This window comes from Cyclospora cayetanensis, unplaced genomic scaffold (genome assembly GCF_002999335.1).
Source record: "Cyclospora cayetanensis isolate NF1_C8 unplaced genomic scaffold, CcayRef3 CcayRef3_contig_159, whole genome shotgun sequence".
Classification (NCBI taxonomy): Eukaryota; Apicomplexa; class Conoidasida; order Eucoccidiorida; family Eimeriidae; genus Cyclospora; species Cyclospora cayetanensis.
This window is the reverse complement of record NW_020312102.1, coordinates 68,452-94,825: the sequence shown is the minus strand read 5'-3', so window position 1 is coordinate 94,825 and position 26,374 is coordinate 68,452. Positions and strand designations below refer to the sequence as shown.

The 26,374-nt window shown below is 54.9% G+C and overlaps 3 protein-coding genes across 3 annotated transcripts; all 3 read right to left on the bottom strand.

Annotated features, from left to right (window-relative positions):
- Nucleotides 1-537: 537 nt before the first annotated feature.
- Nucleotides 538-16,239, bottom strand: LOC34619488 (the record flags this gene model as incomplete). Its single annotated transcript, XM_026336987.1, has 16 exons — nucleotides 16,003-16,239; nucleotides 13,086-13,642; nucleotides 12,339-12,597; nucleotides 11,650-12,255; nucleotides 7,745-7,975; nucleotides 6,832-7,340; nucleotides 6,161-6,310; nucleotides 4,831-4,987; nucleotides 4,235-4,409; nucleotides 3,295-3,451; nucleotides 2,641-2,725; nucleotides 2,420-2,474; nucleotides 2,091-2,255; nucleotides 1,596-1,744; nucleotides 1,000-1,101; nucleotides 538-723 (listed from the first exon to the last, which is right to left on the bottom strand). Coding segments are annotated over exons 1-16 (3,780 nt in total), but the record flags the coding sequence as incomplete, so codon positions are not given.
- A 169-nt stretch (nucleotides 16,240-16,408) lies between these two features.
- LOC113147211 lies at nucleotides 16,409-18,448 on the bottom strand. The gene is made up of 3 exons (XM_026336986.1): nucleotides 18,282-18,448; nucleotides 17,309-17,414; nucleotides 16,409-17,014 (listed from the first exon to the last, which is right to left on the bottom strand). The coding sequence occupies exons 1-3, from the start codon at nucleotides 18,446-18,448 to the stop codon at nucleotides 16,409-16,411; spliced, it is 879 nt and encodes a 292-aa protein (XP_026192771.1).
- Nucleotides 18,449-18,712: 264 nt separating this feature from the next.
- Nucleotides 18,713-24,686, bottom strand: LOC113147210 (the record flags this gene model as incomplete). Its single annotated transcript, XM_026336985.1, has 9 exons — nucleotides 24,592-24,686; nucleotides 24,308-24,448; nucleotides 23,945-24,063; nucleotides 23,310-23,587; nucleotides 22,722-22,798; nucleotides 21,812-22,652; nucleotides 21,523-21,775; nucleotides 20,197-21,333; nucleotides 18,713-18,759 (listed from the first exon to the last, which is right to left on the bottom strand). Coding segments are annotated over exons 1-9 (2,988 nt in total), but the record flags the coding sequence as incomplete, so codon positions are not given.
- Between the last annotated feature and the right edge of the window lie 1,688 nt (nucleotides 24,687-26,374).

Genomic DNA, 26,374 nt, shown 5'->3' with positions numbered 1-26,374 from the left:
CTACAGCAGCAGCACTGAAAACGCAACTACAGCAGTAGCACTGAAAACGCAACTATAGCAGCAACTACAGCAGCAGCACTGAAAACGCAACTACAGCAGCAGCACTGAAAACGCAACTACAGCAGCAGCACTGAAAACGCAACTACAGCAGTAGCACTGAAAACGCAACTATAGCAGCAACTACAGCAGCAGCACTGAAAACGCAACTACAGCAGCAGCACTGAAAACGCAACTACAGCAGCAACTACAGCAGCAACTACAGCAGCAGCACTGAAAACGCAACTACAGCAGCAACTACAGCAGTAGCACTGAAAACGCAACTACACCAGATGCACTGAAAGTGCAACTAGAGCAGCAGCAACTACAGCAGCAGCAACTACAGCAGCAGCAACTACAGCAGCAGCAACTACAGCAGCAGCATCCGACCTCGACCTCTCTCGAGGGTGGCTTCAGGGAGCAGCAGCGTTCCCCCTTTCTTCCCCCCGAACCGCAGCAGCTAGCCAGCGAGAAGCACTGAACGCAGCGCCTCCGACTTACGGCCTTGTCTGAAACGGCGTCTGCAAGGATATTGCCAGCCTGCTGCGCGCGTTCCCTGCAGAGCATCCAGGTGTTATCCAGCCCTGCTGCGTACTGCATCAACGCGATCGGCCAGAACAGAGCAAACGTGAGGCCTCCCAAGACGGTGTGCTGCAGATAAAACTTGGAGGCGCTGACTGCGAAATCCTGAGGAGGAGGGGAGGGAGAACGCACGCACGAACGCACGAGCAGACCAAGCAAGCAGCAGCTCAAAGCGGTCTCTGGAAGCCCTGCAGAGCCTCTGGAGGCGGCGAATGCTTCGCATGCGCCTCGAAAGGAGGCCTCTATTCGGCAGCCGTGCCTCGAAGGGCGAATCCCCTCGAGCAGACCATCCTCAACAGCGTCGAGAGAGGAAGAAAGAGAGAATGAGACAGAGAAAGAGATGTAGAAAACGAGGCTGCTTTGTGCGAAGTGCTTCCTCGCCTGAGACACCATCTTAACGACCATCCCCCCTAAGGCCTTCAGCACTTGTGGTTCCCACTTCAGCGCATGCAAGTCGCAACGGGGGCTTGGGAAGGAGCAAACCTAGAGAGGGAAAGAGACGAGACACAGAGAGAGACACAGAGAGAGAGCGACGCTGCAGCCACCAGCGCGAATTGCATGAAGGAACCGATGAGGAGGCTCTCTTTACTTCGCTGTCGAGAAGACAGCGGGGGAAGTGGGACCACTCTGTGTATATAGGAATATATATTTCTATATGTATGTATATATTTCTATATGTATATATATATTTCTATATGTATATATATATTTCTATATGTATATATATATTTCTATATGTATATATATATTTCTATATGTATATATATATTTCTATATGTATATATATATTTCTATATGTGTATATATGTGCCTCTGTTAGTGTTCCTCCCCCTCCCCTCCCGTGATTCCTTGAAGGAAAATCCCTCGAAGGAGACAAATCTCGGCAGCACTCTCGAGGGCACCCCAGAACGAAAGAGCGAAGAGTTCCCCGCAGCTGCAAGCAACAAACCAACTAGCGTCTAAGTGTGAGAACCAACCCATGGTAAAGTGACATCGTCGTCGTCTCGGAGATAGCCGCTAATACCAATCCCGACTCGAAGTGAAGAGGGGCTGCGTCCATTGAGCATCAGAAATTCAAACACCTTCACAGTGGCGATGCGTCGGCTGTACTTCCAGCCAGTCAAGCCTGCGCCACAGTGGAATTGCACGAGCCGCAGGTGAGCCGCGCATCAAAGCCCCCTCGCAAGCTCTACTAACAGTTGCCAGCAAGCCTCTTTTCACGGCTTCCAGAAAGAACCACAACACACATCTATGTAGACACGCGAAAAAAAAAATCCCCCCGTTGCTGCTCTCTATCAAGAAGTGACCAGCACCCACAGAAGCTTTTTCCTCAAAAAAGGCAGACCGACACAAAAAAGAAAGCACTAGCAGCACTAACATTAGCAGCATGAGCATTAGCAGCAGCACTAGCAGCAGTAGCTGCTGCTGCTACTCCACGCATGCATGCACACAGACAAAAAAGCAGTGCTTACCAGCTCCTCCTGCTCCAAAAATGGAAACAAGGGCAGCCATGCCTCCTGCAGAAGCTAGAAAGGCAGAGAGAGGAAGCGAACCGAGGGATGCCACTGCCGCTGCAATTCCTGGAGCTGCTAATCCCGCAGTTAATGCCAGCAACACACCCCCTCCGACAGCAGCTCCTGCAAGAGCAGCGCAGCAGACAACAGGACAGAACGGCAATCAGCTGCGAAGAATTCGCTTTCAAGAAATACGTTGGCGACGGCTTTCCTTCCCTCTGCCCCCTAAATTCCCCTCGCACGCCAGACCCCGGGGGTGGCAGATGTTGGAGACTCAGACGTCGTACCCGCTATTTTCAGACGCCTCCACGTCTTCTGCTTGGACCCCTCCTTCGTATTTGCCTTTAGGAGACGTATACACCGCACTCAGACAGACATACAGACAGACACACAGACAGACAGGGACTTGCGCCAGTGCTGCCGCCAGTCTGTGTGTGCTCCTGACATGGCTAGCTAGCTAGCTAGCTAGCTAGCTAGCCATGTCAGCAGCGCTGCGTGTCGCACTGACTTGCAGAATGGAGAGAAGGTCTGCAGCAAGGTTCTCTTGAATCCGAATCAGCAGAAGAGGATTTATGCGCAGTTCGACTGCCAGTCTGCACCGCGTAGCAATCCAGCACACAGAGGCCATGTCACGTGCAATGCAGACAGAGAGACAATCGGGAAGGAGAAGCAGATCTCGCTCCCGAGAGCAAAGCCGAAGGCAGCACCCCACACCAGAGATGACATACATACACACAGACAAAGAGACAGACAAACAGAGAGACAGACAGACATGACATGACATACACACAGAGAGACAGACAGACATGACATGACATACACACAGACATGGCATACACGCAGACAGAGAGACAGACAGACAGTGCGACAGAAAGACATACACACAGACAGAGAGACATACACACAGACAGAGAGACAGACACACAGACACACCAATCCCCTTCAAAGCTCGACGTGAGGCAGCTCGCATGCACAGACAGCAGCCACCAACTCCCTCCTCCACAAGCAGCGCAGCAGCATCCCATGTGGCCGCCCCTATCGCACGAGGAGGCAATGGCAAAAGAGGCCTCTTCGTCGCCTGTTGAGGATTTAAATCCAAGCCTGGCAGCAGCATTTTAGCAGTGAATGCTGGAGCAGTCAGAGGGAAGCAGCGGGAGCGAACCTGTCCAAAAGCATCTGTATCCTCGCATCAAAAGTGCCGCTGGTGACGAGGGCAGTTGTAAGATCTCGGAGAAACACGACTCGATAAGAAGGCGGTTCTGCAGTCCACATGGAGAGGGGGGGACTGGTCGGGGATATCCCCGCGAATTCTCTGTCTTCTGTTACAGAAAAATCCACGTCGACGTCTTCCCCTTGGGGATGCAGCAGATGATGTCGCTGCAGACTGACAGCATCCACCTCCTGCTGCTGCTCCTGCTGCTGCTCATTGCCTTTTTTGCCCCCCCCCCCGCGTGGAGAACGGCTGCTTTGTCGCAGTTGCCCTTCTGCGCTCTCTGCATCAGAGCCGTAAAATCCTTCATTCTCACTGTCTTCGCTGCTGCATGCGCCTCCAAGGGGCCGACTCGGCAGCTTACGGCGTTGCCCTCGCTGCTGCTGCTGCCGCTCCTCCTCCTGCTGCTGCTGAACTCTCTCGGAAAAGCGCTCGACTGCAGTCCTCTCGGGAAGGCACTTGCCAGCTGCCTCAAGCTCCACTGCCTCGCCTCCCTGAGGAGCTGTACCTTCTCGCGTTTCCTCCGACTGCGTACAGCTGCAGACATCTTCAGCAGCTGCTTCTGCTGCTGCTTCTGCTGCTGCAGACGTGGAGGGCGACGTGTAGCGACTCCCGCAGCTGCTGCCGCTTTGTGGAGCCGCCACTCCCCCAGCGAAATGATGACTGCCCTCCTGCTCCGCGCAAGTCTTTCCCACAGGAGGCCATGCGGATTCTGCGAAGACTAGTGGACGGTTGCTCCTGTTGTGCTGGAAAGATGCTTGCTCCCTCCGCTGTGGGAGACGGCGCTGGTGGAAATCTTCTTCAGGCGGAGAGGGTGAGTGCTTCGTGGAAGCTGCGGCAGCCGATCCCGTCCAGCGAGAAAAGTCTCTACTCCCGCTGCTGCCTACGCTACGGGGAGAAGACGGGAGTGCATCGCGATCCTGTTCCTCTGAGGGAGATCGCGAGGCTCCATTGGCGGTGAGGCGGCTCTGAACGCTGCGAAAAAGCGTGTCTGTTTCCTCCTGCTTCTCTGCGAAAAAGGCAGTCATCTTGTCGATAAGGGGGTCAAGCGTGACGATATCGCTGGCCTGCACAGACACCGCGCAGGTACAGGAGGCGCAGCGGCAGCAGCAGCATCGGAAACGCGCAAACTGAACAAATCCACGCCGCAGCTCCCTTATACCCGCTGCTGCTCCTCCTCCTGCTGCGACGCGTTGAGGCATGCGCTTGCATTGCCTCAAAGCCTTTCGTTCGTGCAGCAGCTCCGCAAACGAGGCCGCATGCTTGCCATGCGAAAGACGACGAGGAGCAGCAGGAAACAAGTCCACAGCGACAGGAAAGCAAATAAAAAGAAAAACAAAAGGAGCAGGGGACGTCAATCGCCGTTATACGCAGCGTCGCTCGCGCAAGAAGAGCCGCAGCACAAGCACGCACAAATGCGTGGCAGGAAAGCTGGCGAGATAAAAACTTCAGAAAAGAAAGAAATCTTTCAGCATCACGGCAACTCACCCGAACGCCATCCTTTTCAAGCTGCTCCCTCCATGCAATCGGCTTGCGAAGGCAATTCGCAATGTGCGCTCCCAGATGCAACAACTGGGGAGACCCCAAAGCATCCAACAGGCCTAATACCCATTCCGTGATTTCCCCTCTGAACTCCTCATCACACCTACAAAAAAAGGGGCATAAGAGCAATGTATACATAGGTCGAAAACTCCATCTATTCATATACGAAATATAAACACCTTCGTATATACACATCCATTCATGTAATGTATACACATCCATTCATGTAACATATACACATTCATCCATGGAACATACACGCATCCATCCATGGGACACAAACACATTCGTCCATGCAACATATACACATTCGTACATACAACATATACATATCCATCCAGTGAACATATAAGTATCCATCCATAAAACAAATACATATCCATCCATAGAACATATACACATTCATACATACAACATATACACATCCATCCATGGAACATATACACATTCGTACAAACAACATATACACATCAGTGCATACAACTTATACACATTAGTGCATAAAACATGTACACATCCATCCACACAACATACACACAAAAATCCATAGAACATATACACATTCGTACATACAACATATACACATCCATCCATACAATATATACACATCCATTCATACAACATATACACATCCATCTATTGAACATATACACATCCATCTATTGAACATATACACATTCGTACATCATAAACACACACCTCCGTCCTTAGAATATGAACACATCCATCCATGGAACATATACGCATCCATCCATGGAACATATACACATTCATACATACAACATATACACATGTGTACATACAACATATACACATTCGTACATACAACATATACACATCCACCTATTCAACATATACACATCCATCCATAGAACATATACACATCCATCCACACAAACATAGATACTACATACATACACAAACACGCACAAGTTATCCATCCAATCACAAACAGGCGTAGCCTATCGAAACTCCTAGCAGCACAGGCCGACGGTCCCCCTCGGCTGTTGAGGGTTCAAATTTTTTTGACGGAAAAGTAGACGGTAGGGGGAAGGCGCTTATGTGAGGAAAAACAAAACAACAGGGAGTAGTGTGAGAACTCCAGACATAGACCGTTCAACCAACACTGGCAAAGGGAGGAAAGCCCCAGTGTCACGAGTTTCTCAATGAACAAATACACAGGAGCACTGAGCAAACGGCATACCCTCTACACACACACGGCCTAGAGCGAAGCATGGGGACAAAGGCGTCGAGAATACTACATGAGATGTCTCACTCCTCGATGTGTCGAAGGCAGAGGCACACAAACACTCCAAAGACCGCTTCTCTGAAGGAAGCGGGAAGGGTAGAAAGGCGCTCAACTTGAGGTGGAAGCAGCTGCAAAGAGAGCAACTGCCGCTCTGCGTCTGCCCTTAAAGCTTGCATCCTGAAGGACAGCAATCCCCAGCAGTACAGGTAGTAGAGCAGAAATCATGGCATTCTTGAAGTGTATTTATATAGATAGCATCCCTACTGCCCTCCAGCGACCCCAAAAGTGCCAGAGCAGACAGGTGAATGGGGAAGGAGGGGCAGGAGCGGCAGCAACAGAAAGAAAGAAGAAAAAAACACGCGGCAGGCATTGAACGGAAAGAAGGGAGGAAAGAAAACTATCTGCATACACACAGAGTGAGAGAGAGGGAGAAAAAAAAACAGACAGAGAGAGAGAGAGGGAAACAGACAGACAGAGAGAATAAGAGAGAGAGAATAAGAGAGAGAGAGGAGAGAGAGACAGAGAGAGACAGAGAGAGATAGGAGAGAGAGACAGAGAGAAACAGAGAGAGAGACACACACACACACACAGAGCGATAAAGCGATAAAGTGAGTGAGAGAGAGAAAGAGCGAGAGAAAAATAGGGCGTGAGAGAGAGAAAGAGAAGCATTGCAGGGAATATATGAAGGCGAGACGTACTGTGCTCGCCGCTTGTTGAGATCTGACTCTGCCTTGAACCGAATGGAGGCTTCAATACGTTCACATTTTTGCTCATCTGATTCACCTTCGAGTTGCTGCTCGCCCTCCTGCTGCTGCAGCTTTGCGTCTCGCCCTTGCTCTGCGACTTTCCCCAATTGTTTGCCCTCTCCTGGCCTTGCTGCTGCACATGCAGTCTCCTCATCTGACGCATCCCCGTGCAAGCGTCCACTGCGCACTTCTACGAGAACTGGCGATGCAGGCCGGTGCTCTTGCGGCGTCTTGCTCCTTGCAGAAGCTGAGGCAGTCTCTGCGTCTGTCCGAAGGGGATGATGCATCGCGGCAGGAGCAGCCAGCCGCACAGCTCCACTAATCTGCACCTGCTGCTGCTGATGTCGCTTCGAAGCCTCAGCTTTCAGTTCCGCCGTAATGGAAGCCGCCTGTTCAGGGCTTAAATCCTCCATCATCATGAGTCCAGCGGCGAGGAGCTCTTCTTCACTCTTGCTGGAAGACTGCCAGCACGCCACACACACGTAGACACAGACAGACAGGAACCACGAACCTCTTGGGTGGCTGACAACACTTCATCTACTACGGGTGCTGCTGTTTCTGCTACTTGTACTACTGCCTCTGCTGCTGCTGAGGTTTCGCACGCAGTGTGACAAGCGCTTTCGAAGCCTTTTTCGTGAAGCACGTCAAGAGCGAGAAGCAGAGAGCGGCCTCAAGAGAGTGGGTAGACTACGCAAAAAGAAGACAAGCATGGAGAACAACTCTTGTGACAGAGCAGCGAGCGAGGCGGCCCGCATGCGCCAGCAGAAACATGAAGACCAGCTGCTGCCTGCTCATAAAGGAGCGCCTTCCTTCTCGACGTCGTCGGAAGGCTTTAGAGCACTTTTTCTTTCAAGGGGCAGCTCACTGCCGTCCAGATCTCGCCAGAGACTCCCCGAGGATGTTGGCTATCCGAAGAGCCACGCGTGAAGATAGACAGCGCACCCGCAGTGGGGTGTCTGGACGGCACAGTGTCGTCGAAGGTGTGCTGTCTGATCAGCTCCTGCTGTTGAGCATCTCTCACGAGGGGGCATCTGGGATCTCCCGACAAAGGCGTCAGTAGGGCTTGCTGCTGCCGACGGTCCTTAAGCAAGGCTTCCTTGCGCAGACGTTCTTGGGGAGAAGGCTCAGCAGCTGCAGTGGTCGCGCAGAACGGGCGGGGGGAAGCTGAATCAGCGCTGGAAACGTCGCCCACAGGATTTGCACACGCAGGCGTAGCGGGCTGCTGCTGTGGATGCGAGCTCCTCTCCGTGCGAGAATCCATGATGTGTGCAGCTCGGAGAGCCTAAGGCAGCGGCGTCTGGAAGCCTGGAGAAGACGGGAAACTGCGGAGCCTCCCTGCCCCACAATGCTGCCGCAGCAGCAACAGCGACGATCGCGTGTGTAGCGGCTTTGCCGCGAGTCTGCCAGCAGCGTAGGCGGGCAGTGTGAGTGCCTGCTGAGACTTAAGTGCAGCGTGTGCTTCTTGCTTCTGGACGCTTCAGTTGTGCGCTCTCGCTTGGAATCTCATCATGAGGGGTTCCCTGCTGCTCGAGGCGTGTGCGAAACACCGATGCCAAGTGCCTCCCCGCGAAGGGCGAAGCGCGAAGGGTATGCAGTGTCTGTCTGCAGCCCGTCGCGGAAGGAAAGACGAGGCAAAGACAAACAGGAGATCTGTGGCAGCAACAGAAGGGGGCACCCACGAGGAGGAGGAGCAGCGGGTAGGAGGGCCCCTTACGAGACTCCACAACTGCAGAAAAACCCGCACCGCAATGATGCCCGGAGAAAATCGTCTGTATATGCGGCTGCAAAAGACCATAATCCACACTAATGAGTGGAATTAGGGGTCATGAAGGCAAATCTCAAACAAAATGACGCACAGCATGTGCCGCTTCGCTGTACCCGGAGCCGCTGCTGAGGAGGGCCTCTACAGAAATGTGTCAACCTGACTGCGGCTGTAGGCGCTTCAACACCACACTTCGTACTTATTGCGTTGTTATTGCTGTGTGTATGTACCTATGCCATGCAATTGCCTGCCTATGTTGTTTGGTCTGGGGCCTCTTATGTGCATAGCGGGAGAAGACTTCTGGCTGGGTGTGCTAGTGCCGGCGACAGGCGGCAGTACTTCAAAATCGCTCATGCTAGTCGTAGAGGCCAACGCACGGGAGGCAGTAGCGGCGAAATTCACTGTAGCGGAGCTCGTTTCTTCGCACTGAGCAGACGTGGCGCTCTCTGTACCGATATTCCTCCTCTAAAGGTGTCTTCGAACCCCGTCATGCCCGATACGTGCTTCTTGACACAATAGGTCCTTAGTGCTTGAATGAGCCTCTTTAAAGTTGCACTGACAGTAATGCAATTTGCGTGCAAAGCCGCCCATTCCTCAATCGGGGGCTGCTCGTGAATCCTTAACTAGTGACCCTGGCCGTCGTTCCCTCCGCAACTCGCTGGCTGGCTGCTCTCTCTAGGGAAGCGAATTCGTAGATAGAATAAGAGCTCCGCACGACACTAAACGGAGGACGATAGTCTCCCAGTGAGCGTACACCGCAGCTATCCCTCCATGCTGATGGGCGTGTGGGGCGCCAGTACACCTGCGGATACCCGGCTGCAGGCCAGCCTTTCGACGTTTTGAGTATAAAAATTGCGCTTTCCAGCAGTTGGCTTATGCGCACACTCCGCCGAAACGTACGGACACCCCTCACCCAAGAGAGAGTGCCACCTGCAACGGCTCCATTGTGGGCCCTGCAGGATGCCTGAAAAATCGACAGCAACAGCAGCAGCGGCTGCAGCAGCAGCTGCTGCTGCTGTTGTTGCCACTGCAGTTATGCTCTTCATTGTCCTCTGTGACGGAGGTTTTCCGCTTGCGAGCGGTTTCTGATGAGGCCGCACTTCGGCTCGGTTCAAGTTCCTGCTGCGTGTTGTGTGAGGAGGGGCAAATAACGGCAGCAGCATCCCCATCAGCAGCAGGCGTGTCTAAAGCCGAAACTCTCGGCATGCAAAAGTGCGGGCTGCTTGCGCATGTACGCGCACCCGCAAGGGCAACAAGCCCCAAAGGCGCAGAGTGAAGCAGCAAAAGATCGACAGCTGGCAGCCGCAACATACGCTGCCGTTGCTGCAGCAATTGTTTTGGTTGGTGCAGCGGCAAGTGGAGTTCGCCAGGTATTGCTGCTATCCACACGTTTAGCTCCTGCAGTGAAAAAGCCTCAGACGACAGCACAACTCGCGGCAAGGAGCTTCAAGAGGTGGATCAACAGCCACACAGTCAACTGCTGCTACACAAGGGCACGAGCGCCCTTGACGCTGCATCCTCATGTGCCTCACACCGCAAGCGGAAGGAGAAATGTAGACTACGCAGTGTCGTACCTCCACGAAACTTAATCCTGAAGACAACCTCCTGATAGTGCTGTTTGTTGCGTGTGTCTGCCCCTCATTGCACGACCTGGTGCCTTTGGGGGGGCTGTTACAGCCGGTTCCTGCAGCCTCTGCCGCTGCTGCAGCACGCACAGTCAGCTGCAGCAGCGCACTCCCCAAAGCATCTGACAGGCGTCTGCAAGAATCCAACCTCCATGGTGACGCAGACAGGGGGACCGCTCCGCCTTCCTGCTGTCTCTTCTTCTGCTGCGCCTCCTCGATGAGACGGCTGGGAAGGCTCCTGTGGTATTTTAGACAGGAGAACGCAACAGCGACGGCTCGGCATGTCTCGAGCTAGCACGGATCAATCCGCAGTAACAGCGTGGCATCACAGGATTCGGCGCCGTATGTACATACACCCCCCAAGGCCCTCATTTTTTGGCAACATCATTGGCTGCTCTGGAAGCAGCACCAAAAATGCCTCCTTCCCTAAACCAACCCACCTGCCCTACAAAAAACAAAATAGCCGTGGTATCAGCAGCAACGTCTGCCTGTGCTTACCTGATAATCTGACGCTCACGGCCAAAGACGCAGTGCTGAGCTGCCAAGCGGGTGTCTGCGCTTTTTTTCCACGCTAAAAACTCCGAGCAGCACCGACACACGCTGCCTGTACTTGCTGCCGCCTCACTACTGGCAGGCTGTGGTGTTGCACGCGCCGCATGAGACCCCACACTTCGCGCAGGGGCTGCATGCTGTGAGCCTCCTGCTGCTGTGCTGAGTCTTGTGAGCGCTGAAGATGATGACGCTGCAAGCTGGGTATGCGCAGGCAAGACATACTCCCCCTGGTCCGCAAGCACCGTGGTTGCAGCATCTCTTCGCTGCAGCCGTAAGTGCAGCAGCAGCTGAATGCCAGTGGCAGCAGCAGCAGTAGCGGCAACGTTGCTCAGGGGAACGCAGCGCATCAAAGACACAGACACTGGGCAGCCCATATTATCGCATGCATCCTCCCTTAGAAGCTGCACCAACGCTCCGGACGGCTGTATCCGTACAGTCTGCTGCTGGATCCACAGCTCTATGCCAGCATCCCTGCCACTGCTGCTGCCGTCGCTGCTCCGACTGGCGGCTGCTACGCACCCCCTGCAGCAGCGGAAAAGCTCATGTTGTACAAAGCCGCAGTGCTGCATGCTGCGAGAAAAATCGCACAGGGACAGGACAGGCTAGAGAAAGAAACCAGATGCAAGCATCTCGCAGGAGCAGCTCCCCACCAATAAATACATATATATATGTATATGCATATCACCCCTCCCTACGAGGAGGCACTGCCGCGGAGCTGCACGCCACGTGCACACGGTACAGCCTCGTGATTTACCTCGCCCGAGCTTCCCTCCACTCCGCCGTTGTGGGAAGCAACCCCACGCGAGACGCTAACTGCAGCACCTGAACTACACTACTACAATCCGCTGCTGCAGCTTCGATCTCGGTTGCAGCCGCTGCGCCTCTTGCTGCTGCTGCTACGGCTGCAACCCTCTCCACTCGCGTGGCTAAAACACCAACATCACACACTGCTGACAGGGGGTCACTCCCTGATGCAGTCGCTGCTGCTGCGCCTCTGTCTCTCCCAATGCCATCCTGCGACTCCTCGTCAAGCGTCTCGTCAGCGTCGCTGTCAGTGCCTCCCACACAAAACACCCTCCCAAGGACGCCATTTGGCCGTGTCTCTGCACCCATCTGCTCTCTGCGGTTGCATCTTCTCTTCAGCCGCACACGTAGCTTGACTCGCACTTTCCTGCTGCTGCCGCTACGGCTGCTACCCTCCGCATTGCCCGTCTCCGCGGGGAGAGACGTTTCTGGATCTGTAGCCCTCGTCGCTGCAGTGCCGCCACCTCTTTCTTCGTCTGCTGCTGCGGCTTCTTCTCCCACAGACGAACTCGATGCAAACGTCTCCCGCTTTACCGTCCCGTCGAACGCAGGAGACGCTGCCGCTGCTCCCCCTTCTGCTTCCACTCCACGCACAGCAGACGCAGACGCGGCAAAGGCGGTATCTTCTGGGTCCTTGACTGAGCAGAGACGGCGTCGACACTGCACAGCCACCGCACCAGACAGAAAACAAGCCGGCAACAGTCGCGCGGAGGCACAGCTCCTCCACCTGCACGTTCCTCTGAGACTGCTTGTCTTGCGGCGAAGGCTACAAGCTGCACTGCGTCAGTCTCACTGCCAATCCCTCGGGTAGAGGCCCCTGCCCTGTGCCTTTCCAAGGCAGCACCAGGAGGCGAGGAGGGCGACCCCTTCGCCGTGCAGACTCGAGAACGACTACACGCAGCCTCGGTGCAAGCATCCCCTCGCGGCTGTGCAGCTGATGTGGGTGCTGCTGTGCGTCCAAAGAATGCGAATTTGCTGCATGGGGCCCCTCCTCGAGGAGGGGCCCCTCCCGCGGTTCGGACACCCGCAGGGGCCTACCACCGGGGGGCCCCCCCGAGCATGCAGCAGCAGCTGCGTTTCCAGACTCTGCTCCTAAGGATGAAGCCAGCGATAAAGAAGGCATTCCCGCCATCCAAGGCGCATGATGCGCGGGGGAGAGGGCAGCAGGAGCAGTAGACAGAAGAAGAGAGGCCGGCAGTGCTTCTCCTAAAGCCCCTGCTGGTGAAAGAGCAGCACCAGCAGGAGCAAGCAGAGGAAGAGGGAGAGAAGCACCAGCAGGAGGAGGAAGAGGAAGAGAAGCACCAGCAGGAGGAGGAAGAGGAAGAGAAGCACCAGCAGGGGGAGGAAGAGGAAGAGAAGCACCAACAACAGCAGGAGGAGCAGGAGCAAGAGGAAGAGAAGCACCAACAACAGCAGGAGGAGCAGGAGCAAGAGGAAGAGGAGCACCAGCAGCAGCAGCAGGCCCAGAAGAAGCCTTTAGGATGTCTTTGACCCCCATAGCTTCCAAGACTTCTGCTGGTGGCGTCTCGATAATGTCGCAGAGTCGAGGGGAGTCGCTCAGCGTGGGCAGAGGCAGCAAGGATCGCTCAGTCTCGCCTCCGCCGCTGCCGCGGGGTGCAGGATGAGTGGCGACTGGTGGGGTGTTCCCTGGCAAGGGGTGTGCACTAGCGACGTCAGGGAGATCTTTGAGCTCGACAGGAGCGATCGCATGCGGAGACGCCAGGGGAGGGCAGCCTGAAAAAGCCCCTGCAGCCGAGGCTGCCGTGGCTGCTGCATCTTCTGAAGCAATTCTTCGAATTGCCACACCCTCTTCCCCGAGAAGCACAGGTGGATTCCCCCCCGCAGACACTGCGGGCAGCTGATGGTTCTCAGCAGTGTCTTGGGAGATCTGAAGCGGTTGCTGCGCCAGCGTCTGCTTGAGAGGCCGCTGCTTTGCGCTTCTAGGCTTCCTGCTGCTTTCCAAGCCTGTGCCTGCTCCCGTCGGAGCTGCTGCCTCTCCTCCCTGCAGTTCTGGTGACGGCTGCAAAAGACTCGCCGCGACGGGAGCATCTCCCCCGCGAGAAACGGGGGCGCCTTCTGCGGCAGCAGCTCTAAGCCGCAGCAGCAGCTGCTGCTGCTGCGGCTGCTGCTGCGGCTGCTCAGAGCATAGAGGAGCCAGGGAAGCGGCAGTGTCTGCAGGAAGCGAGGACGGACGGCAGCCTGCAGACGCTTGGGCAAGAGCGTGTTCTCGCTCCTGCATTTCCAGCTGCTGCTGCTGCAGCTGCATGCGCTCCTGTTGCAGCAGCAGCTGCTGCTGCTGCAGCTGCTGAATCTGTTGCTGCAGATTTTCCTGCGTGGCCGTCGCAGAGCGATCCACTGAACCATTGCTTCCTTCATCAAGCGCATCCTCCCCCAGCAAATCGACAACGAGCGCCCTGCGTCATCACCACAAACACCACTTTACCACCACCACTCCTACTCCTGCTACCACTCCTACTGCTACTACTACCCAGCGTCAGAGACAAGCGAGCATTCCAAGCACAGCGACACACATCACACGAAACAAACCAGAAGCAACAATCGCAGCAAAAACTGCAACCCCGCGGGAATCCCCACACATGGCCTTCAAATAAATGAATTACCGGTACTTAGGATCCTGCGAAGCAGCCGCTGCACTTGGAGGAGACACCCCAACATTGCTCTGTGCCCCTTCATGAGTAGGCTGCTGCTGAAATGGCTGCTGCAATGGCTGCTGCTGTTGCTGTTGCAGCTGCTGCTGTTGCTGCTGCTGTTGCTGTTGCTGCTGCTGCAGCGTCTTCAGAGGCACAGGCGCTTGTGCATGCAGTCGACCTAGCAGCTCCGCTTTAGCTGCTGCCAGACCAGCAGCAACCTCAGGTTCTGCCTCCACTGCTGCTGCTGCAGCTGCTGCTGCCTGATGCTGCAGCATCGGAGGTGGAGCTGCAGCTGCTGCAGCATTGTGCTGCGCAAAAGCGCGCCAGATGCGGACTACCCATCGACGCCATCTGCAGGTGGTGTACATACACACAAACCGTGAGGCAGTCCTCTTCTTGAAGTCTCGCAAAGTGCGCATGCAGCGCAATATGGGTGGGCAGTGACAACCAGCTCCTGGCCGCTTCCCACAGGAAAGGGGCTTCAACAGAAGTAGTAACCGCAAAAGACTGGAAAATTCGAACCTACCTCTCAAGAAACTTATCTCGACTCCTCTCTGCCACGCGATGCAGCCATCCACACTGCTGATCGTTTGGAGGGTTGAACTCCATGCAGTTTGAATACACCTGCAGGGAAGAGCAGCACTAACGCCTCCTGTCCTACTAAAGGGGAGCAGTACTCACGCCATACGAACTTCAGATACACCACTCTCCACCGCACTTGCTGTGTCTCTCAAAGCACAACACTGACACCAGTCTCGCTTCTACTTGCATCCAACGCTCTTAGAAGGCTTCCTTGAACCATCTGCCAGCGTCCCTCTACCCGCTGCTGCTACTGCTACCTCTACACCCTTTGCTGCTGCTACTGCTACCTCTACACTCTTTGCTGCTGCTGCTACCCCCTCTACAGTCTTTGCCGCTGCTGCCGCCTACCAGAAACATTTCTTCAAAGAACTCCAGAGGATGGTGGTAGTCTCTGGCGGTTAGCTTAGTCTGCATGATGCACAGCACCCGCATTTGAGTCAACGACAGAACCACACAGTGGAGTCTCAGGCTTCACACGCAGGAAGGTGGGCTGGGGATGGCCTACAGCAAGTTTCTTGATGATTGCCTGTTAGATGGGGAGAGCAGAAGACAGCAGAGCAGCTCGCGCAGGGGTGTCGCAGCCGCAGCAGCTCCTGCGAGTGTTGCGTCTCACCCAAATATTCCCATAGTCCATAGGCCTTGCGATGACAGAACGGTAAGACGTTTTCACTGCTTCAGGAAGCTCTGAGCTGTCAAGCACTGGAGTCAGAAACAAGTAAGCATAGCGATCGCCCTTGAGTGGCCTCAAAATCTGCACGACGCCACACGCATCGCAACGTATTATACCCCCGCGCACAAGCCTAGAGCCGCATCGGGAAAAGGGTTGCAAGGCACGAGAGAGAGACCAACGACTCCGCAGCAGCAGCAGCGGTATTCAGTGTGCAGACTGTTGTACACCGCAGAAGGCAAGCGATATATATATATATATGCATAAAGGAAAAGTGGCCCAAGGCAGAAGACGCGCAGAAACACAAAACATTCCCAGTGCCGACGAAAAGCCGCGGCAGCCACCCTGGAGCGATAAAAGCCGCGGCAGCCACCCTGGAGCGATAAAAGCCGCGGCAGCCACCCTGGAGCGATAAAAGCCGCGGCAGCCACCCTGGAGCGATAAAAGCCGCGGCAGCCACCCTGGAGCGGTAAAAAATACCGCCAAACAAGCCTCGTCTTCTCTGAGTCTGTGAGACTCGGAGGAAGAAAGACGCGCTGCTGCGGGTTTGGGAGCAGGGAGCTCTGGATTTTTTGCAGGCAGACTCCCCTCCCTGCCTATGGCCTCTCGCGCGTTGATCAGCGAGGCTGCAGATGCAACGGCCTCATGAACCAACGAAACGTACATTGTCTCGGCAGTAGATATACCAGCTCTTCCCCGTGAGACAGTTATCGGCATCCGGCAAGCCTGGAAGCGCAGCAGCAGCAGCGGCCCCTACACGCAGTGCAGCAAGAGCGCTAACGGCCATCCATCAGATCCTATAAACTGCATTACCAGTGTTTTCTACGCTCACGCGTCGCCCATCAAGCACATCCCCCAAAGCCACGCCTCCTCGCCCCTCTCTCTTTCACAAGAGCACTCGTCCGCAGGCTATCAAGAGACTCCCAGAAGCTGCGAACGCAGCAGTGCGTAGCCTACCCTGACCACCGAGGAGGGAACCTTCTCTGCTCCAGGGTGCCTGTAGGGGCCCCCGAGGGGCCCCCAAGGCTGCAGCGGCATGGGCATCAAGATGAGCACTCGAAGGCTCCGCGTTGGTCGTTTGTTGCAATGCCATCTCGGAGCCAGCATCAGAGGCCTCTGCGGAGACGTCTACCCCTTCTGTCAGTGCCGGAGCAGAAGCTGCGTCGGATCCTCCAGAGGCATCTCGTGGTTGAAGCAACGTCCTTGTTGACATCCCCTCAGCATACAAGTGCGCGGCGTTGGCGGGAGACAGCTTCGCGGGAGCAAGTGCGTCTTCTGCAGCGCCTCCGTCAGGGGTGAAGCGCTGAACAGGGAGCTGAGCAGGACCAGACAGTTCATGAGACGCCGCGCCAGCAGGAGCAGGAGCAAGTGCTGCTGTTGCTGTTGCGGAAAGCGCTGTGTTGGCGGGAGGAGACGCTCCGGATGAAGTGCCGTGAGGCGCTGCATGCGCGGTACGCCTGACGGCCCCTTCTCCCTTTGCACGGGATCCAGCCTTCTGCTGCTTGCCACGACAGAACTGTGGGTCGAAGACCGACCAAAGCTGCAGAAAGCGAGACACCCGAGACTATTTTGCCGCAGCCTAGCGCTCACAAGACTGCATGCAGAGCAGGATAGTGTGAGCGCCTCCTGTAGACCAACTGCAACCGAAACCTGCAGGCAGCGCTGCAAGGCGGAACCAGACGGGAACGCCTGTGTGGTGGACTGAGACATACGGCTTCTTCAAACGGGCAAGAGATGCAGGAGGGACTGCAAATGGAGAATCGCCTCAGAAGACGCCTCCTCCTACCTTTGAATCTTTGCAGATTTTCTTGAGATCCTCATGACTCCTTGCCTCCGCTTCAGCACAGAGCCGCAGGACAAACTTGCCGGCGGGGGTTGATTCGTCGTTGAATCTACACGCACATACAAACGCACGTACATGCACACATACATGCACACATGCATGCACACACACACACACACACACACACACACACACACACACACACACACACACACACACCCACACACACATACACACATACACACACACACACATACACACATACGCATGCACGCCTATACATACACACATACACATACACATACACACATTTCGCCATGCGTCCATAGCACAAGGAGTAAAAAAACCAACGCCAGAAGTAGCAACAATAACACAAGGAACGAAAACAGGAGCAAGCGCACCAACAATAACAACAACAATAAGAAAAGCAACAAAAAGCAAGAGCAAAGGCACCAGCAATGACAATACCAATACCAACAAAAACAACAAAAACAACAAAAGCAAGAGCGAACGCACCAACAATAACAGCAATAAGAACAGCAACAAAAAGCAAGAGCAAACGCACCAACAGGAAGAACAACACTAACAACAATAACAAAAACACCCAAAAGCAAGAGCAAACGCACCAGCAATGACAATACCAATACCAACAATAACAACAAAGACAACAACAAAAGCAAGAGCAAACGCATCAACAAAAACAACAACAACAATATCCCAAGCCACAGCACCAACAGTGCTCGCATACTTAAACTCTTCGCAGAGCAGAGGCTGCACTACAGGCCTCCTGCTGTGCGAAAGACATCGCCAAATTAGTTTTGAGGGGGATTTCGAAAGAACTTACGAAATATGTGCATGCCAGAGGACTGTGAAGAGCTGCTAGACGCAGTGTCAGGAGTCTGCGCGAGCTGTAACTCTCCAAGGGGTGGGGGGAAGGCTCCCGAGGAAGCAGCGACAGGCAGCTTCCCCTGCTGGCGCTGATGCATCTGCAGCTGCCCAGTCAAGATCCAAAGAAGGTGAGAAATAGTAAGGGGATCTCGTAGCCGCATTTGTTCGAGGGCACATAGGAGATGGACTGCCTGCTGAGGAGAAGGAGGCTGCGGCACGTGCCTCACTGCTGCAAGCAGACGGGGAACAGACCATCCTACGAAGCGAAAACACAGCAGACACCCCTGATGATCGTAATCAGCGTGCATGCAATGGGGGCCAAAGTGGAGGCGGCTGCAGTAGGACTGTTTGTCGCAATCTGCAGCTACCACACGTACAAACTCTTGCACACAGAAGAGGAGCAGCAGTAGCAGTAGTAGCAGTAGTAGCAGTAGTAGCAGTAGCAGTTGCACACACAGAAGAGGAGCAGCAAGAGCAGTAGTAGCAGTAGCAGTAGTAGCAGTTGCACACACAGAAGAGGAGCAGCAAGAGCAGCAGTAGCAGTAGCAGTAGTAGCAGTAGCAGTTGCATTCTACAGGATTGCAGCGAAAGAGCGAGGCAACTCTGTGTGCAGCAGCTGCATTGGTCCCTCACTAAGAAACGCCTTGAGCGGGGGATCTCCCTCTTGAATTCGAGAGAACTGAGAACAGCATAGCAGTAGCTGTGTTGCCCCCATAGGCTGCACAGCTCTAGGAAAAAAGATGTGGATCTGTATAGCAGCAGATACACACACACACACACACAAACAGTCCAAGGCAGCGGCTGAGGAGCTACACATTCGCCGTAAGCGGCATGCTGGGGAAAAGGCAAACTCGAGGCTTCTCTCCTCCTCACGGTGCTTGTAAACAACCCAAAAGCCCTTTTTGCCTGACTCGGAGAGCCCCTTCGAATACTGTTTTGCGATGTGTGAGCGCTAGCTGGCTAGCTGGCTAGCTGGCTGGATGCGAAGAGTTGTTTCTCCGTGGAGCTCGTGCAAGAAAGGACTTTGACAACAGCAGCAGAAAAAGGGCTAAAACGATGCTCTCCCTCACGATAGAGCAACATGGCTTTTATCGTTTTCCCTACCTTCGCGACTGTTTGAAGAAGAGGCAAATACAGATACCCCATGCGCCCTATGACGCTAACCTACACAAGAGCGAGTCGCAGAGCAGGGGAAGCAGGGGTAAGCATGTGGGATTAAGAAGCAGCTAGAAGCAAAGTACCTATAGGGGGGTAGAAGCAGCGAGGGGATATCTCTCTCAGTGTTTGTTTGTCTGTCTGTCTGTTTCCCTTTGCCCTCTCTCCTACGCGACATCTGTGCATGCAACGTGGAAGCAGAGGCAGCTGTCTCACAGAGAGGGTAAGCGACTGCAGCAATGCGTGTTGAAGCGAAGACAGCTGCAGAGGCTGCGGCTGCTGCTGCTGCAGCTGCTGCAGAGACTGCTGTTGTAGCTGCTTTTGCATGGAGATCTGCTCCTGCTGCTGCAGCTGCGCATACAGCCGAGACGCGGCTCGTGCAAACTTGCCGCTAAATGCTTCGAGCAGATGCGCATCGCAGTGTCTCAACCGATGAAGTCCAAGCAGCATCTGTCCGCAGGAAAAGTGAGAAAGGGGTCCATTGCAGCGCCGCAAGGCGGAAGCGGAGAGACACTGCAAATCGCGAAAGCGGAGAGAGACAGGACTGACGCATGCGGGGGAGGAGGGGAGAGCGGGGGTGTGGGGTGTTGCCAAGAGCGACCGCTTCAAAAGCTCTCAGTCACCAGCAGCACCATTCAACATCAACAGCAGCAACATTTGAAGGCAGTAATACTTACAGCGACGGCAATCAGAGGGTGCACCGGCAGCACCCGCACACCAAACAACGTTGAGCGAAATCGCACCAAAGACATGCAAAGGCAGCAACAGCGAACGAAATTCGGCAGCAGGATCATCGACAACAACACCGTTTAGCAGCGGCAAACGAGACACGGGTAGGGAGGCGCAGCTGACCTCTAGCAGTGCGTGTTGCAGGGAAGTCTCTGTTGCTCTCGCCTGCAGCTTTCCAAGTGCCTGAATAAGAGATGTGAAAAGCGCATCTGGCAGCACATCCAAAGTACAAACATCGCGTTGAGGAGCACAGCTTCCTCCTGCTGCTGCTGCCGCTGCTGCTCCTGCTGCTGCAAAACTCCGCGCAGCAGCAGGGAACCTTGTTACGACGGCAGCGGAGGGCAGCGCCACTGCTAGAACGTCAACAAGCCTCTGGTTGTAGCACTCCACGCGAGCAGCCAGCAGGAGCAGCGCATGCAACCGCTGCAGCAGTCCCAATCCTCCATCCGCAGCAACAGCGGCGGCTGCTGCTTCGATAGCAGCGCTCGACTCTGCCTGCCACGCCTCCTCTGTAGCTTCTCGTATCCAGGAGGAAAGCTGCGCTGTTTTCGCTGGGGTTCGCGCTGCCGTGGCATGCGCAGAAGTGTCGCCTTCAGCAGCAGACGTCGCTGCTACCGATGCGGATACACTTGCGCAAGCGTTCCGCCCCTTCTCGCCGCTGCAGATGGCTGCTGCATGCTGAGCAAGCGCAGCTGCATGCGGCAAGGCAAAGAAGAGGGCACGCGAGATGATGTGGTGAGCCAGACACACAGAGACACCGCAGAGACTGAGAGCTTCACGCGAAGCCTTCCACACCTCCGCTTCTGTGAGGCTTGAACATCGCCACATCAAGCAATCCAAGAGACTGTTGCGCACAGAGACAGCCTCTCTGTGCGCAGCTGCAGGTGTGGCTGCTGTCTTAGGCAGAGCAGTGCCTGCTGTCTCCGAAGACACCCGCACAGAGCCGAAGCTCGACGTCAAGGAAGCAGCAGCTCCCTCTGTAGACGCTGCTGCTGCCACCACGTGCGGGTGCGCCTGCAGCAGCAGCAGTGACTGCCGCTCAAATTCATTGCCTTGCATCTGTTCCCTTCCCTCTTGCGCCTCCTGTTCCTCTTGCTGCTCTAGAGCCTCGTAGTGTGAAGCTGCCTTCTGAGACGCTTGGTGAATATGCAGCAGCCGGAGCAGCTCCTCGTTGCTGAGGGCGGCTTTGGCTGCTGCTGCCGCTGCCTCTGCGAGCACCAGCTGTCTAGGCCATGTTGCGGCTGCTCTTGATGCAGCTGCCGTGTGAGCCTCTGCTGCTGCTACTGCGACTGCTGCGGTGTGAAGTGGCACCGCATGCGGCAAAGCAGCTGCTGCTCCTGCAGCAAAAGGTCGCTCTCCCTGCTGCTGCTGCTGCCGCTTTTTACGCAGCCGCAGCACGGAGAGGGAGGCTCCCTCGTGCAGCAGCAGCTGCTTTCGCCGCCTGCTGCTTGGGCTGGTAGCCTCGAGAAGCGTCAGTCTGAAGACGGATGACAGAGGAGCGTTGAGCAGAAGACTTCCGAAGGCAGGCTGCCACCACTGCGGCAGTCGGGGGAGCAGTTCTCCAGCGGCAGCTGCCGTAGCCGTCTCGAGGGCGACATATTTATGTAAAGCCTCGTACAGCAGCTCCACGCGCGATTTGTAGCAAGCCTCGTCCTCCTCAGCAGCGACTGCACCTGCTTCGAAAGCCTTGTTCTCCGACTGCAAGAGAGCTGCAGCTCCTTCTGCCCCTATCGCCGCTGCTGCCGCAGCGTGAGGGGGGGGAGTCAAGGAGAGAGCTGGTTCTTCCTTCGAAGCACTCCCAGCCGTTGCAGTGTCTCCAACAACGCAGCTCTGTAGAATCGTAGGCGGCACTTTCAAAGTCTTCTCTGGTGTTGACATTTTACCGAGAAATGCAGACTGCTGAGGAGAGGGATCTGAAACAGCAGCACGCTGAGGGGAACCAGGATGGCTTGCATCAAGGCTCACAGAGTCGCCGCCAGACAATCCCAAGCACTGAGACGCATGCTGCCTCGCTTCTTGGCGAAGACAGAAGGCCACTGTCTTCCAAAGAGTCTTAGAAGAGTAGTCAGGCATAGCCTTGGAGGTGCTTGTGGTAGTGGTAGTGGTGGGGTTGCTGCTGCCACTGCCGCTGCGGAGCAAGGCAGAGAGAGCTACCCGCAACACTATAGAGGGATGTGCTGCTTCTTCCACCAACTGGAGCCATCCTTGCGACCATGCCGTTTTTCTTGCTGCTGCTGACGGTTTGTGTTGCTCTTCTTGCTGCGCTTCTTCTTGTTGCTGGTGCTGCCTCTGCTGCGCTTCTTGTTGCGCTTCTTCTCGTTGTTGCAGCTCTTCTTGTTGCTGCTGCAGCGAAGAAATAAAACGCTGCGTTCGTGTAACCTCAATAAAAAGAAGCTCCTGCAGCAGAGGGCGCAAATGCTGCGTTTCCTGCTGCCTTTGGAGTGTCTCGAGGGCGACTAAGGACCATTTCCATACGAGGTGTCTGTACAGCCAGCGTCGCATGCACCTGCAGTCTGCAACTCCCTCTGCCATTGGGGAGTCCATGCAGAGGGTTTGCTCTATGCGATCATTCAGTCTGGGAAGTCGAACTCTGACAGGCGTAAAAGCAGCAGAATTCGAAACGCTGCTGAAGGACGGCTGCTGCAGCAATGAGACAGCCCGCAAGAGGCGTGGCAGCAGCAGAGCTGCCACGCGCACCAGCCGGGTGTCTCCGCAGGTTGCCTGCAGACAAATGCAAAGCGCAAGAAGGCACTCAAGAATCAAAAGAGCTTTTTTACTTCTTTACATAAAGCTGTATGTTCATACACACACATACCAACACATAGACACGCAAATACGAAGACAAACGGATGGAAACACCACCAACCACAACACACACATACAAATATACACATACAAATACACACATACAAATACACACATACACATACAAATACACACACACACATACACATACAAATACACACATACAAATACACACATACAAATACACACATACACATACACATACATACAAATACACACATACACATACACACATACACATACACATACATACAAATACACACAAATACACATACACACAAATACACATGCACACAAACACACATACACACAAATACACATACACACAAATACACATACACACAAATAGGAGCCTGAAAACTTTAGAGAAGAAGAGACGCTGACTGCCACGAGAAGAGAAAAGCCAGCAGCGGGACGACTTGCATACTTCCACAAGGGCAGACTGCTGCTGCAAAGGAGCTGCTAGCAGCAGGCGGCTAAAAATCGCAGGTTTGTCAATGCAAATCATCGCTACCAGGCACCTTAACGCATGCTGCTGCTGGTGTTGCTGGTGCTCTTCCTCCAGCTGCTGCTGCGAAGGCTGCTGCTGTTCTTCTCTTAGGTGCCGCAAGCAACGCCGATACCCCTCCCGCAAAATTCGAGCAACCCTCGATTTTCGCAAACCACAGAGAGGCGGCAAAGAAGGCAGCCTTGTTGTTGCTGACGCTGCCGAAGGATGGCTTGTTCCCAGTCTGAAAAGCTCCGCTGCATCTGCTGTTGCTGCTGCGCCTGTTCTTGCTGCTGCTTTATGAGAGGGAGAAGACGGAGACTCCCGAGGTTTAGGGGTCCCCTCGAGGTTCTTTGTGATTGCAGACACAACTCGAACTGCAGCAAGGGATGCAAGCGCTGTCGCTGCTGCGGTTGCTTCCCCTGCAGCAGCGGAAATAGACGCACTGCTTTGTGCTGTTGTTGCTGCCAAAGGTGGTCTTCCTGCTGTTGCTAATGGTCGTCTTCCCGCTGTTGCCAATGGTCGTCTTCCTGCTGTTGCCAATGGTCGTCTTCCTGCTGTTGCTAATGGGCTGCTTGCTGCCCGTGGAGGGGTGTGTGGTGGGGTTGTAGACACCGCTGTGTCTGCAGCTGCAGTGCCTCTAGAAGCTGCGACACCTCCTCCAGTTGCATGAGGGCTTACTGACGCCGCGTTGCTGATGCGTCGAGTCGCAGCTCTGGAGTATCTGGCATCGCCTCTCGAGGAGAAGAAGCAGTCCGCTGGAAACAGCCCATTTGCTGGCGAGCGAAAGGTGTCGCTCAGCAACTCCGCATTCGTATTATGAATCAGCCCCCACCAGAAGCTGCTCTTGCTACTGCTTGTGCTGCTGCAGCTGCTGCTCTTGCTGGGCAGCAAGAGCAGCAGCTGCTGCTCTTGCTGCTGCTTATCCTCCTCGCCACATCGTGGATATCCCTTCTGCAGCTGCAGCTGTGGAAGGGAGATTCGGAGGGTGCTGTGCGTGCTGGAGGGCACTGCTGCAATGCATCCGGTTCGCAGCCGTCGGACGCTGGGGGCCCCCAACATCATCTGCTGTCGCAACACTGCAACAGGGGCCCCCTTGAACCAAAAGTCTGCGCTTCACAATTCATCATTCTTGCGCTCTCCGCAAAATGCATTTTCTCTTCCAGGAAGGAGAAGGCACCAGGAGAAGAAGGCGAGGCGGCAGCGGCCCCCCGGGCTGTACCCGCGAGGGGGGGCGGGGGGCCCCCACCACACAGGGGGGCCCCCACGCACTCGCACTTGAGGATTCTTGGGGGGACGGAGAACGGGATTTGGCATTTTGAACCCATATGAGTCGAGCGTGCGCGGAAGAAGAGAGGTGTTGTGAGGAATTTGTCGTTATTTAGGCGTCATGAGGACCTAGCTGCACCCGGCAACTCCTTAGAAGGGGGTTGGAAGAGAATTCGGCTTTTTCCGCATTTTGCAAAAAGGCCCTCTCTTCTCGTCTATGCGCTTTTGAATCGCGATTTGTTTCATGCCGGCAGCCGCACTGCGTGCCGCCTCTTAGGAGGCTTCAGGACTCGAAATAAAATTTTTAAAGAAAAAAAGTTATTAAAAAAAAAAAAAACACACACACACACACACACACACACACACCTGAGACGGCCAGCCTGTAGTGTACGGCGTTTAACGCCTCCTGCTGGAAGCAAAATTATTCAAGAGACCTTTCAGTCCGACAGTGTGACCGTATGCTGTGTGGGTACCGCTTCGTCTGCGGCTGCTGCATTTGCTCTTCGCGCCTCTGTTGCTGTCTACTGCCTACTCCCCAGAGACTACTCTGGTGCTCCTGCGCAGGACCTCTGGATATTACGTTGTGCGCTAAGTGTCTGTGCACTCGCCTCCCCTCACCGTGCTGCATGAGTCTAGAGGCACCTTGCATAGCGAGGCCCAACATTTAGAATCGGCTTCTTCACGAAAGGGCGTCTCTGCAGGCGAAGTACAAGCTCCCCTGCAGCAGCCATGGTCAATGAGAACCATCCGCGATTTCCCTGCGAAGCCTGGCCATAGGCTAGTAGACGGCACGTGCAGAGAGGCCTTCTAAAAGGGGGCTTGAACGAACGCATGTGCGGGGGGGAGGAGGAGAAGGAAGAGGGGGAGACGGGAGGCCAGGGGAAATGCGGCTGTGCAAGTTCTTCCACTAGTGCTATACCCTAAGACCCATAGTACTCCTTTTCATCCCTATGTGTTAGATGCCAGCGGCAGGGGCCGCGCGCCTCGCAGCGGGGGTTCTGCTTTAGTACGATTCTCCATGAGTTCACTCAGCAGGCATTAGCCAAGGCGTCGGGGAGACGGGGGAGGACCCCAGTCTATCATGCTGACGTATCGTTTTTTCGGGTCGGTGTATAGACACCCGAATGTGGCACTCCGCTGAGTTCCTCCTCACGCACCCCCTTACGCCTTCCCCTGAGCTCCTTGCCCCTGCTCCCTCCTAGGGAAGTAAATCGCCCCTCCCCCTCTACAGTCTCAGCTTCTCAAAGTCTTGAAGCTCTCTTTGAAAATACAAAGCCACGAAGAGCCGCGTACAGCCCGGATGGGGTCCAAACAAAAAAACGGCTGCTCTTCCCAGGAACCTGGCCTCCCAGGTTCAATTTTGCAAAAGCACGCTGACTGGGGGCAGGGAGGAGGGGGGCAGTCCTCCCGTGCGGCCGGTGCCTCTAGAAGGCAATTGAGGAAATTGAGGTGGTTTCTTTCTCTCTTTCTCTGTACACAAGGGAGTACTCCCTTGAAGGCCTTTCTCTTTCGATGCACCTTCCTGAGGGGCTAACAGGCGGCCTCTCCGCGGAAGCAGAAACTTCGGGTGAAAACGAAGGCGCTTCTTGGGGAGCTCTTCTAAGTGTACAAATTCCTCAAGATAGGCCTCGTTATCCGCGGAATTCGCCCTGTCGCTGAGAGTTGGCTCTCCTTCTCGAGGCTCTACTTATAGAGCGACGTGGCCCTCGGCGAGCCACATGGCGTCTTGCATGCAT

Coding starts and splice junctions, on each gene's coding strand:
- LOC113147211 (XM_026336986.1), bottom strand. CDS start 18,448: ATGGTCTGTTCCCCGTCTGCTTGCAGCAGTGAGGCACGTGCCGCAGCC. Junction 17,415..18,281: donor GCAGCTGCAGATGCATCAGC/GCCAGCAGGGGA, acceptor ATGTGCGTGTAG/ATTCAACGACGAATCAACCC. Junction 17,015..17,308: donor AAATCTGCAAAGATTCAAAG/GTAGGAGGAGGC, acceptor AAGCAGCAGAAG/GCTGGATCCCGTGCAAAGGG.